Source organism: Hylobates moloch, unplaced genomic scaffold, assembly GCF_009828535.3.
Source record: "Hylobates moloch isolate HMO894 unplaced genomic scaffold, HMol_V3 SCAFFOLD_12, whole genome shotgun sequence".
NCBI classification, from domain to species: Eukaryota; Metazoa; Chordata; class Mammalia; order Primates; family Hylobatidae; genus Hylobates; species Hylobates moloch.
In genome coordinates, this window is record NW_026652287.1 from 33,291,772 (window position 1) to 33,307,197 (window position 15,426).

Here is a 15,426-nt window from a genome sequence, read left to right on the forward strand (position 1 = left end):
AGTTCTTCAAACTTATTACCAAGCTACCTTCATCAAAACAGAACTGTAGTTTTTCAAACTTATTACCAAGCTACCTTCATCAAAACAGAACTGTAGTGACATGAAGACAAATGTATAAACTAAGGGAGAACAGAGAGGCCAGAAACAAACTCTCAGAAATGTGATTAAATGGTGTTCCATAAAAATGCCAAAACCACATGAGGAGAAAAGCACAGTCACTTCAACAGATGGTGCTGGGGAAATTGGATATCTACATGCAAAGGAATGAAGTTGAACGCTTACTTTACACCCTATGCAAAAATTAACTTAAAAGTTGATTTATGACCTAAAATTAAGACCAAAAACTATAAAACTCCTAGAAAAAAATCATAGATAAAAAGCTTTATGACAGTGGATTCAACAATGTTTTCCTGGCTATAACCTCAATGGAACAAGAAGGAAGGTAAAAATACATAAAACTCACTACAAGACAGACAACGATTGTTAATTAAGGAAAACAATTGCCAGAGTGAAAAGGAAACTTACTAAATGTAACAAAATATTTGCAAATCAAATCTCCGATAAGACATTAATATCTAAAATACATGTAACTCATACAAATAAAAAAGATATTTCATTTAATATGATTACTGAATAAAAGTAAACGAAAAATTAAGAAATAAGGAAAAGAATGGAATACACATTTCTCCAGAGGTGATATACAAATAACTAACAACCATATGAAAACATGCAAAATATCACTAATCATTCAAAAAATGCAAAGAAAAAACACAATAAGCTATCATCTCACATCCAATATGGAATGTTTATTGTTTAAAAAAACCCAAAAAACAAAAAAACAGTAAATCACAAGTGGCAAAAATGTGCAGAAATGGGAGACTTATGTCCTGTTGTTGGAAATGTAAAATGGTGCAAAGAAGTATGGGCCAGGTGCAGTGGCTCACGCCTGTAATCCCAGCACTTTGGGAGGCTGAAGCGGGTGGACCACCTGAGACCAGGAGTTGGAGACCAGCCTGGCCAACATGGTAAAACCCTGTCTCTATCAAAGAAGTACAAAAATTAGATGGGTATGGAGGCACACACCTGTAATCCCAGCTACTCGGGAGGCTGAGGCACAAGAATCACTTGAACCTGGGAGATGGAGTTTGCAGTGAACTGAGATTGTATACCATAATCCATCCTGGGTGACAGAGTGAGACCCTGTCTCGAAAATAATAAAAAATAAAATAATAAAGTAAACAAGTATGACATTTTCTCAAATAATCCAAAATCAAATTACCAGTATAGGAAACAATTCCTCATCTGGGTAGATATACAAAGAACTAAAGATAGCATCTTTTTTTTTTTTTTTTTTTTTTTGAGACGGAGTCTCGCTCTGTCGCCCAGGCTGGAGTGCAGTGGCGCAATCTCGGCTCACTGCAAGCTCCGCCTCCCGGGTTCACGCCATTCTCCTGCCTCGGCCTCTCCGAGTAGCTGGGACTACAGGCACCCGCCACCACGCCCGGCTAATTTTTTGTATTTTTAGTAGAGACGGGGTTTCACCGTGCTCTCGATCTCCTGACCTTGTGATCCACCCGCCTCGGCCTCCCAAAGTGCTGGGATTACAAGCGTGAGCCACCGCGCCCGGCCAAAAGATAGCATCTTAAAGAGGTATTTAGAAACCCATGTTCACTGCAGCATTATTAAAAATATCAGAGCTGGGTACAGTGACGCACACCTGTAATCCCCGCACTTTGGGAGGCTGAGGAGGGTGGATCACCTGATGTCAGGAAATAATACCAGCCTTGCCAACATGGCAAAACCCCGCCAGTATTAAAAATACAAAAAAATTAGCTGGGCGTGGTGGTGGGCGCCTGTAATCCCAGCTACTTGGGAGGCTGAGGCAAAAGAATCACTTAAACTCAGGAGGTGGAGGTTGCAGTGAGCCAAGATGGCAGCACTGCACTCCAGCCTGGGCAACAAGAGCAAAACTCTGTCACAAAAAAAAAAAAAAAAAAAAAAAAAAAATCAGAGGTAGAAGCAACCCAAGTGTCCAGCAACAGATGAAGAGATAAACAAAAGTGATATATACATAAAATAAACATTCTTCGGTCCTAATATTAAAATTTATTTGTATGCTACAAAATGGCTGAACTGGGAAGACACTATGCTAAGTGAAATAAGCCAGTCATAAAAAGACAAATACAATATGAGTCCACTTATATGAGGTAGGTAAAATACTCAAATTAACAGAAAGAGAACAGAAAGGGGAGAGTCAAACAGTGAAGTTGGGTGAGAGGAGTGAGTTTAAATGTTCCTGGTAATGAATTCAATCTAAATTCACACAACAACAAAAATACTCTATTTAAACTCTGTTACACTCATACAATGTAAAATATTATAAAATTTGATGAAATAAAAAAGGCATAATAGCGGAGGTACCAATACTTAACATATTAGCAGATATACAGTTGTCAGTGTGAACAAATGGAAGTTAATGTGTACTTATCTAAAACTAATAAATTTGGCCTCATAATTCTCAACAGAAAAACACAAATAACTATGCAGAAAATAAGTGAACAACCCACAGTGGGAATGACTTGTACTGAAGGGCACTGTCAGTATCAGCAAACCGCAGAAACATTTCCTGGCACTGGTGTGGAGACCCATGGACTAGGTTATCAGCAACATAACTAGCAAATAAGAGCCAGGGAACAGCCGGGCGCGGTGGCTCACGCTTGTAATCCCAGCACTTTGGGAGGCCGAGGCGGGCAGATCACGAGGTCAGGAGATCGAGAGCACGGTGAAACCCCGTCTCTATTAAAAATACAAAAAAAATTAGCCGGGCGTGGTGGCGGGCGCCTATAGTGCCAGCTACTCGGAGAGGCTGAGGCAGGAGAATGGCGTGAACCCGGGAGGCGGAGCTTGCAGTGAGCCGAGATTGCGCCACTGCACTCCAGCCTGGGCGACAGAGCGAAGAGCCAGAGAACAACAGCAAAGCAGCAGGTCGTGGATGACCAGGGACCGGGTGAACATTACAGGAAATTCCAATGGAAAGATGAGGACCAGAACAGCCTTCATGTGTTAACTCAAGAGTGTAATTTCCGGAACTTCAGGCATTTTTCAGAAAACACAGATGACATAAAGAACAGTGGAGTCCATGAAGCACAAGAAATAGGCTACATTTTCAATAGAATACTATGAAATATTTAATCATTGATTTGGTAAATCATCATTCAAACATAATCAATCCCGTCAGAAAGGATAATGACTAGAAGTAGCATTTGATCCAAGAAACAAAAGGTGAAATTTAAAGACTATCCACAAATTATGTGGAGAAAACTGAAAACCGAAAATGCAGTGTTTCAGATGAGCGCGGTGGCTCATGCATGTAATCCCAGCACTTTGGAAGGCCAAGGTGGGCAGATCACTTGAGGCCAGGAGTTCAAGACCAGCCTGGCCAAGATGGTGAGACCCTCTCTCTCTACTATAAATGCAAAAATAAGCCGTATGTGGTGGTGCACGCCTGTAGTCCCAGCTACTCAGGAGGCTGAAGCACGAGAATCGCTTGAAGTCAGGAGGCAGAGGTTGCAGTGACCTGAGATCATGCTACTGTACTCCAGCCTGGGTGACAGAGCAAAACCCTGCCTCAAAAAAATTAAAAAGAGAAAATGAATGTTTCCTTATGATATTATAATATAGAGAGATATGCAGGCTTTTATCCATGCTTCCTGTCTCATAATTGACATGGCCTTGTTACAGTCTTTGTTATAATATTGCTGTGCCTTAGGCCTCCGAAGCAGGTCTCAAGAAACAGAATCTCTCTCGCTCACCTTCTCCAGCCTTCTTTTCCCTTGTCCAAGGCAGGACTCTCATCTTCCCGCATTTTTCCAATTATAGATCATAAGATCTTTATTTCAGAAAGAGTTCCGGCCCATAGCCTGGAGGAAATCTTACACACAGCATCCAAGAATAATCTGAACAGATGGGCCTGATAGGATTCAGATCACACACTCTTGTCACATTTTGACACATTTGTCCATGCTTCAATAATGCCTATGTAATGAAGCTTCCATAAAAACCCAAAAGGGGGCTGGGCGTGGTAGCTCATGCCTGTAATCCCAGCACTCTGGGAGGCCGAGGCAGGCAGATCATGAGGTCAGAAGTTCGAGACCAGCCTGGCCAACACGGTGAAACCCCATCTCTGCTAAAAATATAAAAATTAGCTGGGTGTGGTGGTGGGTGCCTGTAATCCCAGCTACTCGGGAGGCTGAGGCACAAGAATTGCTGGAACCCAGGAGGCGGAGGTTGTAGTGAGCCGAGATCGCACCACTGCACTCCAGTCTCGGCAACAGAGCCAGATTCTATCTCAAAAAATATATAATATCTTTTGTAATAAACCTGTAAATTTAAATGTTTCTCTGAGCTGTGTTAACGGTTCTAGCACATTAACTAAATCTGAAGAGGAAGTCACTGGAACCCCAACTTGAAGCCAGTTCTGGAGGTCTAGATTTGGGACTGCCGTCTGAAGTGGTGGCAGTCTTGTGGATTCAGTGCTGACCATGTGGGATTCGATCCTTATATTAGCCCGTTTTCACACTACTATAAAGACATCCTCAAGACTGGGTAATTTATAAACAAAAGAAGTTTAATTGACTCATAGCTCCATGTGGCTGGGGAGGTCTCAGGAAACTTATGGAAGGCAAAGGGGAAGCAAGGCATATCTTACATGGTGGCAAGAGAGAGGGAGAGTGAGGGAGGAAGTGCCACACTCTGAAACCATCAGATCTCGTGAGAACTCACTCACTATCATGAGAACAGCATGGGGGAACCACTCCCATGATCTAACACCTCCTACCAGGTCCCTCCATGACAAGTGGAGATTACAACTGGAGATGAGATCTAGGTGGGGACACAGAGCCAAACCATATCAATGTCAGAATTTTATTGAAGTATATCCAGCAGGTATCCACTGCAGAACTGACTGCTTGCATATTAGAGGAGAAAACCCTACATATTTGGTCAAAGAAATTTTCTGTATTTATTGTTGTTATGTGTGAGACACAACAGTGATCAAACACCGTTTGAGTTGTGCCTCTCAGACTGAAATAACAAATTATGGTGAGTCGCTATGTTGGTATTTCTGGGCTTAAGATGGTAACAACTTTAAAACAGTGTATTCTTGAGATATCAAAAATTCATGGCCGGGCGCAGTGGCTCACGCTTGCAATCCCAGCACTTTGGGAGGCCGAGGCGGGCGGATCACAAGGTCAAGAGATCGAGACCACAGTGAAACCCTGTCTCTACTAAAAAATACAAAAAATTAGCCAGGCGTGGTGGCGGGCGCCTGTAGTCCCAGCTACTCGGAGAGGCTGAGGCAGGAGAATGGCGTGAACCCGGGAGGCGGAGCTTGCAGTGAGCCCAGATGGCGCCACTGCACTCCAGCCTGGACGACAGAGTGAGACTCCGTCTCAAAAAAAAAAAATTCATGACTGGGTGTGGTGGCTCACAGCTGTAATCTCAGCACTTTGGAAGGCTGAGATGGGAGGGTTGTTTGAAGCCAGTTCAACACCAGCATACTGGCATAACCAACAGTCCAAGGTACAGAGGTGGCTGAGCGGGGAAGAGCACTTTTGCCCTCCAAGTCAAGGATGCAGTGACCTAAAACTGCACCACTGCCATCTAGCCTGGGCAGCAGAGTGAAACCCTGTCTCTAAGAAAATTAAAAATGAGGCTGGGCGTGGAGGCTCACGCCTGTAATCCTAGCACTTTGGGAGGCTGAGGCAGAAGAATTGCTTGAACCCAGGAGACAGAGGTTGTAGTGAGCCGAGATCGCAGCATTGCACTCCAGCCTCGGTGACAGAGCAAGACTATCACAAAAAAAAAAAAAAAAGAAGAGAAAAGAAATTCCCAATTTATACATTGTAATAAATGTAACTGACAAAAGTATTATTTAGTATCTAAATCAGGTAAACGAAAAGAAAAGAAATATTTATACTACCCATTCCAAAACTCCTGGAGTGTGTATAGGTGTTAAACTCCTAGGCAAAAAAAAAAAAAAGAGAGAGAGAGAAAGGTCCTCAAAAATATATAAATCAATGGCCATTCCCTGATAGAACATCCCCACGCATATAAAACAAAGAAGACAAAGAGTACCATATGGAACTGTTGACTAAATACAAATAAGTCAAGTTCATTTATTTTTTATTTTCTTCGTATTTTTTTTTTCTGAGACAGGGTATCACTCTGTACTAAGGCTGGAGTTCAGTGATGCAATCATGGCTCGCTGCTGCCTTGACCTCCTGGGCTCAGGTGATTCACCCACCTCAGCCTCCTGAGTAGCTGGGACTACAGGTGTGCACCACGACAGTCAACTAATTTTTATGTTTTGCAGAGACAAGTTCTGGCCATGTTGTCCAGGCTGGTCTCAAACTCCTGGGCTCAAGCAATCCACTAACCTCAGCCTCCCAAAGTGCTAGGATTACAGGTATGAGCCACTGTGCCCAGCCCCAAGTTCATTTCTAATACATGGAAAAGCCCAGAATAAAATCAGCAGTGGCTTTAGTCTTAAAACCAGAGGCATCATTCCAGTGACCTATTCTCTCATGAGGACTCGGGCATCCAATAAAAGATCTTTTTTTTTTTTTTTTGAGACAGAGTCTTGCTCTGTCGCCAGGCTGGAGTGCAGTGGCACGATCTTGGCTCACTGCAAGCTCCACCTCCCAGGTTCAAGCAATTCTCCTGCCTCAGCCTCCCGAGTAGCTGGGACTACAGGCATGCACCACCACACCCAGCTAATTTTTTTTATATTCTTAGTAGAGACGGGGTTTCACCATGTTGGCCAGGATGGTTTCGATCTCCTGACTTCCTGATCTGCCTGCCTCAGCCTCCCAAAATGCTGGGATTACAGGCATGAGACACAGCCCCTGGCCTAAAGGATCTTTCTGTCAATTGTCTTTCCCATTCTGCTGAATAAAAATCTCAGAAGAGCCACCTACTCCCGTTACACACACCAGTAAAGTATGGACAAACACAACTGAAGAACGGCTGCGGAACCTTGTAAAATAAGAAGAAATACATACATTGGTCTCTTCGTTGGCTCCTGACACAGAGCTCCTAACTCCTTGGAATGTTCTGGGTGACAGGAATGTGATTTGTGCTAATGAGGCAACTCTGTAGGTTCCCTGGACTGGGCTGATCATCAGAAAGACCAGGCCATGATTACAAGCATGAAAGTGTCAGCCCCGTCCACTATCCTCCAGGAAGGGAAGAGGGGCTGGAAACTGAGTTAATATCAATCACACCCATGTGATGAAGCCTCCATAAAAAATCCCTGAACTAGAAGAATCACTTGAACCAGGAGGCGGAGACTGCAGTGAGCTGAGATTGTGCCACTTCACTCCAGCCTGGGTAACAGAGCGAGACTCTGTCTAAAAAAAAATAATAATAATAAATAATCCCTGAACTATGGGGTCATGAGATCTTCCAAATGCTGAAGACACACAGGTGCCTGGAGGGTGGCACACCCAGTGAATCTTCCCACGTGCCTCCCCGTGAATCTCCTCATCTGGCTGTTCATCTGTATCCTTCAAAACATCCTTCAGCATGAGGCAGTGAACCTAAGGAAGTGTTTTACTGAGTTCTGTGGGCCACCCTAGCAAAGTAATCAACCCCAAGAAGGGGCTTGAGGGAACCCCAACCTGTAGCTGGTTGGTAAGAAGGAAAGGTGACAACCTACCACTTGTGATTGGTTACTGAGGTAGGGGACAGGTTTGGGAACTCAACCCTTTGCCTGTGGGATCTGACTCTAATTCCAGATAGGTAAGATCAGAAAGGAATCACAGAAACCTATTAGATGGCCACTGAAAGACTGGTTGTTGGTGCGGAGAAATCCCCACCCGTTCGGTCGACCAGAAGTGAAGCGCTCTCTGCTGAGTAGCATTTGAGAGTAGAAAAAACACTGGATTTTCCCTATCTCCACAAAACCTGAAGAGGCAAAGAGGGGTTGAGACGCCTTCATGCAATCTTTGAGCCCCACACACACAAAAAAAGAGCAGCCAATGTTTTCCTATCTTCTGATTAGGTCTTCCTAGTATAGGAAATTGTGTGGACCATACATAGGTCAAGGAGGCAGGTCTATGCAGACCCCAGGTTTGACGTACAAACGTAGCATCAGATAAAATCACTACAGAAACAGAGACCATGGGAAAAAGAGACCCCTTTGACACAGCCCTCCCTATGTCCTTCAGAATGATGGAACCAAGAACTTTCATAAGCCATATGACAGGGTGTTGTCCATCATGATAAAGACTTTGGCTCTGACACAGCAAAAGAAATAATCGGCAGAGTAAGACAACCCACAGCGTGGGAGAAAATCTTTGCAAACTACGTATCTGACAAAGGACTAATATCCAGAATCTACAAGGAACTCAAACAAATCAGCAAGAAAAAAACAAACAATCCTATCAAAAAGGGGGCTAAGGGCCGGGCACAGTCTCTCACCCCTGTAATCCCACCATTTTGGGAGCCCAAGGCGGGTGGATCACCTGAGATGAGTAGTTTGAGACCAGCCTGGCCAACATAATGAAACCCCGTCTCTACTAAAGATACAAAAATTAGCTGGGCTTGGTGGCGGGTACCTGTAATCCCAGCTACTCAGAATTGCTTGAACTCGGGAGGTGGAGGCTGCAGTGAGCCAAGATCGTGCCATTGCACTCCAGCCTGGGCAACAGAGCAAGACGCTGTCTCAAAAAAAAAAAAAAAAAAAAAAAAACACCAAAAAATAAAGAACACAGCAGCAGTAAGAGGGGGCAAAGAAAAATTTCCCTTCTAGGCCAGGCATGATGGGTCATGCCTGCAATCCCAGCACTTTGGCAGGCCACGTGGGAAGAATAGTTGAGGCCAGGAGTTCAAGACAAGCCTGTGCAACCTAGTGAGACCTCATCTCCACAAAACATTTTTTAAAAATTAGCAAGATGCAATGGCACATGCCTACAGTCCCAGTGACTTGGCAGGCAGAGACGAGATGATCATATGAGCCCAAAGACTGAGGGTACAGGGGTCACGATCACACCACCACTACACTCCAGCCTGGGCAACAGAGCAAGAACTCGTCTCAACAAAACAAAACAAAACAAGCTTCAATCAGAACTCCCAGGATTTAAACTTTTATTTTCCCAAAGAATTCTCCCACTTGCAAAGAGCTCTCAAACAGAATCTCAAAGTGTGGTTTTGCAGGGTACAGTGGCTCATGCTTGTAATCCCACCACTTTGGGAAGCAGAGGAAGGAGGATCACTTGAGTCCAGGAGTTTGAGGCTATGAGTTAAGCCACGATTGCCACTGACTATTGCCACTCTACGACAGCCTGGGTGACAGAGCAAGACCCTGTTTAAAAAAAAAAATTACGGGGCCTCCATTCTGGCCATCCAAGCTCTTACCTGTGTTCACAACTTTGATGCACTCCCTGCCACCTTGATTGTTTGCTATTTTCACTTCACTCTGCAGATTCCGGGGATCTCTCCTTTGCTCCAACATGGAGATAACACTCAGGTCAGGAAGACAGATTCCTATTTAAAAAAAGAAAGAATATCAAAACTATCCTGGCTAACACAGTGAAGCCCCATCTCTACTAAAAATACAAAAAAAAAAAAAAAAATTAGCCGGGCATGGTGGCAGGCGCCTGTAGTCCCAGCTACTTGGCGTGAACCCGGGAGGTGAAGCTTGCAGTGAGCCGATATCACGCCACTGCACTCCAGCTTGGGTGACAGAGCGAGACTCTGTCTCAAAAAAAAAAAATAAATAAATAAAAATAATAATAATAATAAAAAGAATAAATATGTACTGTGGCATCTCCAAAATCCAAGCCCCATGTCTAGGTAGGAGAGAGGATATTATAAATGAATCAAGAATAGTATTTCACCAGGCACGGTGGCTCACGGCTATAATCTCAGCACTTTCGGAGGCCAAGGCGGGCGGATCACGAGGTCAGAAGTTCAAGGCTAGCCTGACCAATATGGTGAAACCCCATCTCTACTAAAAATACGAAAATTAACCAGGCGTGGTGGCACATGCCTGTAGTCCCAGCTACCCGGGAGGCTGTGCCAGGAGAATCGCTTGAACCCGGGAGGCGGAGGTTGCAGTGAGCTGAGATCCTGCCACTGCACTCCAGCCTGGCAACACAGGGAGACTCTGTCTCAAACAAACAAAAAAAAAACAAAAGAAGAATAGTATTTCACATGAATTCATCCACTGCCTCCTTCTGAATGCTGAGGGAACACTGTAACATGCAGACATCAAGCTCTCTTACAAGAACTAATGAATCAGGCCGGGCGCGGTGGCTCACGCTTGTAATCCCAGCACTTTGGGAGGCCGAGGCGAGCGGATCACGAGGTCAGGAGATCGAGACCACGGTGAAACCCCGTCTCTACTAACAATACAAAAAAAAAAAAACTAGCCGGGCGTGGTGGCGGGTGCCTGTAGTCCCAGCTACTCGGAGAGGCTGAGGCAGGAGAATGGCGCGAACCCAGGAGGCGGAGCTTGCAGTGAGCCGAGATCGCGCCACTGCACTCCAGCCTGGGCGACAGAGCGAGACTCCGTCTCAAAAAAAAAAAAAAAAAGAACTAATGAATCATAAGCACAGGGGTAGATAACACAGAACTGGATATCTTAAGTCCGTCATAAGGTTTGATGCATACTTAAGCCCTGGTACCACTCAATGATGAATCTTGAAGGGGGCAGAATTCTGAAGAAAGCAGTTATTTAAGTCCAGAAAGTATTATGGAGCTTATCGTTTCTGAAAAATACAGCATTATAAAGCATTATGGAGGTTTTCATTTCTGAGTCAACAGGATTTCAATCTCAGTCAAGCAATACGTTGACTCCTAAGATGCTAAGAGGGACAGGACAAAATGCAAAAATACACCAGGGCAGATCTTGACTTCTGAAGGGACATTATCCTCACCCAGGAAGACCAGGTTCCTATAATTCTCCAACATCACATCCCTGTATAGAGTCCTCTGAGCAGGGTCCAGGCATTTCCCCTCCTCCTGAGAGAATTCTATGGCCACATCCCTGAATGTCAAGTGTCCCTAAAATGAAAAACACATTTCACCAACAGGGTATCACACAAAATGAGAAGACAGTTGTAAGGACTGACTTCATTGAAGTGGATGTTCTGACAAATCCACATTAAGGTATTTTTTAGCTAGTTATGTGTTTCTAATTGTGTTTTATTATACTTCTCCATTAGAATGTATGATATTCTTTTTTTTTTTTTTTCTTTTTTGAGACGGAGTCTCACTCTGTTGCCCAGGCCGGAGTGCAGTGACGTGATCTCGGCTCACTGCAACTTCCGCCTCCCGGGTTCATGCCATTCTCCTGCCTCAGCCTCCCAAATAGCTGGGACTATAGGCGCCCGCCACCATGCCCAGCTAATTTTCTTTTTTGTATTTTTAGTAGAGATGCAGTTTCACCATGTTAGGAAGGATGGTCTCGATCTCCTGACCTCGTGATCCACCCGCCTCGGCCTCCCAAAGTGCTGGGATTACAGGCGTGAGCCACCGTGCCCGGCCTGATATTCTTTAAATTAGTATAGATTTCTAGGCCGGGCGTGGTGGCTCATGCCTGTAATCCCAGCACTTTGGGAGGCCGAGGCAGGTGGATCACGAGGTCAGGAGATCGAGACCATCCTGGCTAACACAGTGAAACCCCATCTCTACTAAAAATACAAAAAAATTAGCCAGGCGTAGTGGCGGGCGCCTGTAGTCCCAGCTACTTGGGAGGCTGAGGCAGGAGAATGGTGTGAACCTAGGAGGCAGAGCTTGCAGTGAGCCGAGATCGCGCCACCACACTCCAGCCTGGGCGACTGAGCAAGACTCTATCTCCAAAAAAATATTAGTATAGATTTCTAATTTTATGGACAATGTAAGAAATACAAAAAATTAACCCACAGTTATTTCTATAGAAGCATCAGATTATATAGATATATATATTTTTTTTTTTTAGACGGAGTCTCACTTTAGTGCAGTGGCACAATCTTGGCTCACTGAAACATCCGCCTCCCAGGTTCAAGTGATTCTCCTGCGTCAGCCTCCTGAGTAGGTGGGACTACAGGCACCCACCACTATGCCCTGCTAATTTTTCTATTTTTAGTAGAGACGGGGTTTCACTACCTTGTTCAGGCTGGTCTTGAACTCCTGACCTCAAGCAATCCTCCCGCCTCGGCCTCCCAAAGTGCTGGGATTACAGGCGTGAGCCACCTCACCCAGCCAGGATGAAGCTTTTGAACACTTCCCATGTGACAGGCACTTTCTAAATGTTGTACATGTACTAACGGCTATAACAACAAAAGCCCATAAAAGAACAATCTGTCCCATCCTATTGAAGAGACAACTCTTTCTCAGACATTCTAAGAAACTTGCCCCAGGTGTGAAGGCTAAAAATAGCAGAGTAAGCACCAGATCCCAGGTGTCTGGGCATTAGAATCAAACTTTAAGAATTAGGCCAGGCATGGTGGCTCATGCCTGTAATCCCAGCACTTTGGGAGGCCAAGGCAGGTGGATCATTTGAGGTCAGGAGTTGAAGACCAGCCTAGCCAACATGGTGAAACCCCATCTCTACCAAAAATACAAAAATTAGCCAGGTGTGGTGGTGGGCACCTGTAATCCCAGCTACTCAGGAGGCCGAGGCAGGACAATCACTTGAACCCAGGAGGCAGAGTTTGCAGTGACCTGAGATGGTGCCACTGCACTCCAGCCTGGGTGACAAAGTGAGACTCCATCTCAAAAAAAGAAAAAAAAAAAAGATCAAACAATAAAGTAACAGATCAGCATCAAAAGTAAATTGACAGACAATGACCTAATTGAGTATAGTTAAAATAAGTTCTGCGATTAAAATCAAGAAACTGTCGCACATGTATCCCCATAATAGGTTACTATCCTTACAGCTATCGACCCACTATCGTAACAGTGTAGAACAATTTTAAGGTCATGAAAATATATAAGATGTAATTTCAACTGTTAAAAGATATAAAATGTATATAAACTGATGATGTGCCTTTGATAAGAATAGACTTGCTCATCTGTGCACTCATCCACACACATCACATGTACACACTTATTCATAAACATATATACGTTCACACACATATACTCTAGTAAACATATACATGACACCTGAAAGAGGTGTCTGTCAATGACCTCTTTTTTAGATATTTGTCTTTGTTTGTTTTTTAATGTGTCCAGGTTGCAGTGCAGTGGCTTATTCATTGCACACTACAGCCTTGAACTCCTGGCCTCAAATGACACTATCTCCGAGTAACTAGAATGATAGGCGTGCACTACTGTGCCTGGCTGTCATTATTTTTGCTAATGTGCATTTCAGCATGTTTACAACAATAAAAATGTATAAATTGTGCTCAATTCAGTTTATAAACATTATTTTATATTAAACTATTTCAAAAACTTAGACCATGTAAAAACATAGAAACTTGAATTCCAATCTCTATTAAATACCCATACTGAAAAATATGTTTCAAAAGTTGAGATGGGGGTCTCACTATGTTGCCCAGAGTGGTCTCAAACTCCTGTGCTCAAGGAATTGTCCAGCCTGGGCCTCCGGCGAAGATGGAATTCCAGCCCCGGCCCATAAATAGTAGGTTGGTGCAAAAGTGATCGCGGTTTTGCCATTACTTTTGCACTAACCTAAACATAATTTTGTCCACTAAATATTTATTTAGGTGTTAACAAAAGCCCAATGGAGACTGAAACATCACAATCAGCAGTAAACATCAGATAGATTTCCTCTCATTTAAGGCACTGAAAAGGGTGCAGGCCTGTGAAAAGAGGGCGAGGCTTGGGGGACCGGAAAGACTTGGATCCATCTCGCCGGTGAGAACTTTACGCGGCGCGCGGCGTGTCCAGGGGGTCACTGAAGGATCTGAAGCAGGAAAACTCCGCGATAGGAGCTGTCTACGTGGCCCTGTGGTGAAAGACCGGACACAGGACCAGCCTCTGAGCGATTTTAACACTTAGGGAAGCGACCACCAGACTCTCATTAGAACGTCTGAGTTTAGTCGGGGTGGAGGGAGCGGTGCGGGGATTTCAAGGTTTGTGTGACGCCTGAGATGCTGGGTATAGAAGCGCGAGGGGACTCAGCATCCCAGATTTAATCTAAACAAAGGGAAACTCACAAGCCGCAGCATGACCGTCACTCCACGTAATCTGCTTCCGGGTCTCCAGGAAACTGCGCGCGCAGCTGAGAGGCGAGGCGAGGCCAGGCCAGGCCAGGATGGAAGTGGGGGGGGCTTGCGCTTCCCTCCGCCTCGCTCCCAGATCGTCCCGTTTTGGAGGCGAGACCTGCCGTGGCGACTAGAGCAACTCAGCTATCTGGAAACACATCGTGCCCCGGCAGAGGGAAAGTCTGTTGATTATTGGATCCACGAAAATTCCTGCTATTAAAATTAATTTTAAATCGGCCATAGGGGGGCTCGCATGTGGTCCTAGCTACCCGGATGCTGAGGCGGGAGACTCGCTTGAGCCCATGAGGTGGAGGCTGCAGTGAGCCGAGGTCGTGCCGCTGCACTCCCGCCTGGGCGGCAGAAAAACCTTATGCCTAATAAATAAATACATAATCATAAGTAAATAATAAATTGGAAATAATTAAAATAAAAAAATATAAATGAATAATAAATAAACGCTAGCTTCCGGAATTTTAAAGCCCTGGAATTGTTCGTGAAGGGGATGCGAATTAAAATATGAAATGCAAAACCCTGCCGGGGGAGAATGTGCAATTTCCTTTTTTTTTTTTAATTTGAGACAGAGTTTCGCTCTTTTGCCCAGGCTGGAGTGAAGTGGTGCGATCTCGGCTCACTGCAACCTCCGCCGCCTGGGTTCAAGCGATTCTCCTGCCTCTGCCTCCCAAGTAGCTGGGATTACAGGCGTCCGCTACCACGCCGGGCTACTTTTTTGTATTTTTAATAGAGACAAGGTTTCTCCATGTTGGCCAGGCTGGTCTTGAACTCCTGACCTCCTGCTCCGCCTGCCTCGGCCTCCCAAAATGCTGGGATTACAGGCGTGGGCCCCCCACCTGGCCAAGTATTTTTTTCTTTTTCGTATTTATATTAATCCTAGTGTATACCTGCCATTGTCTTATGGACATACTCATGTCACAAGTTGTTTGTTTGTTTGTTTGTTTGAGACCGTCTCCCTCTGTCGCCCAGGCTGAAGTGCAGTAGCACAATCACAGCTCACTGACTGCAGCCTCAACCTCTTGGGATCAAGTGATCCTCCTACCTCAGCCTCCCAAGTAGCTGGGAGTACAGGTGCATGGCACCATGCCCAGTCTCATGTCACAAAATTTTGCCTCCAAATAGCACCCTCATTTATTTGTCCCCTAAAGTTTTCACCAGAGCAAAACAGAGAAGAAATGTATTAAACATAGAATTTGGA

General features: G+C 44.7%; 1 protein-coding gene across 1 annotated transcript in view; it reads right to left on the reverse strand.

Annotated features, from left to right (window-relative positions):
* ZNF880 (zinc finger protein 880) overlaps window positions 1-14,197 on the reverse strand; it is a 27,963-nt gene extending 13,766 nt beyond the window's left edge. Inside the window, 3 exon segments of the mRNA XM_032168926.2 lie at window positions 9,418-9,546; window positions 10,941-11,067; window positions 14,169-14,197. Coding sequence (XP_032024817.1) covers window positions 9,418-9,546; window positions 10,941-11,067; window positions 14,169-14,180 — 268 coding nt within the window. The 5' untranslated portion in view covers window positions 14,181-14,197.
* Window positions 14,198-15,426: the final 1,229 nt, after the last annotated feature.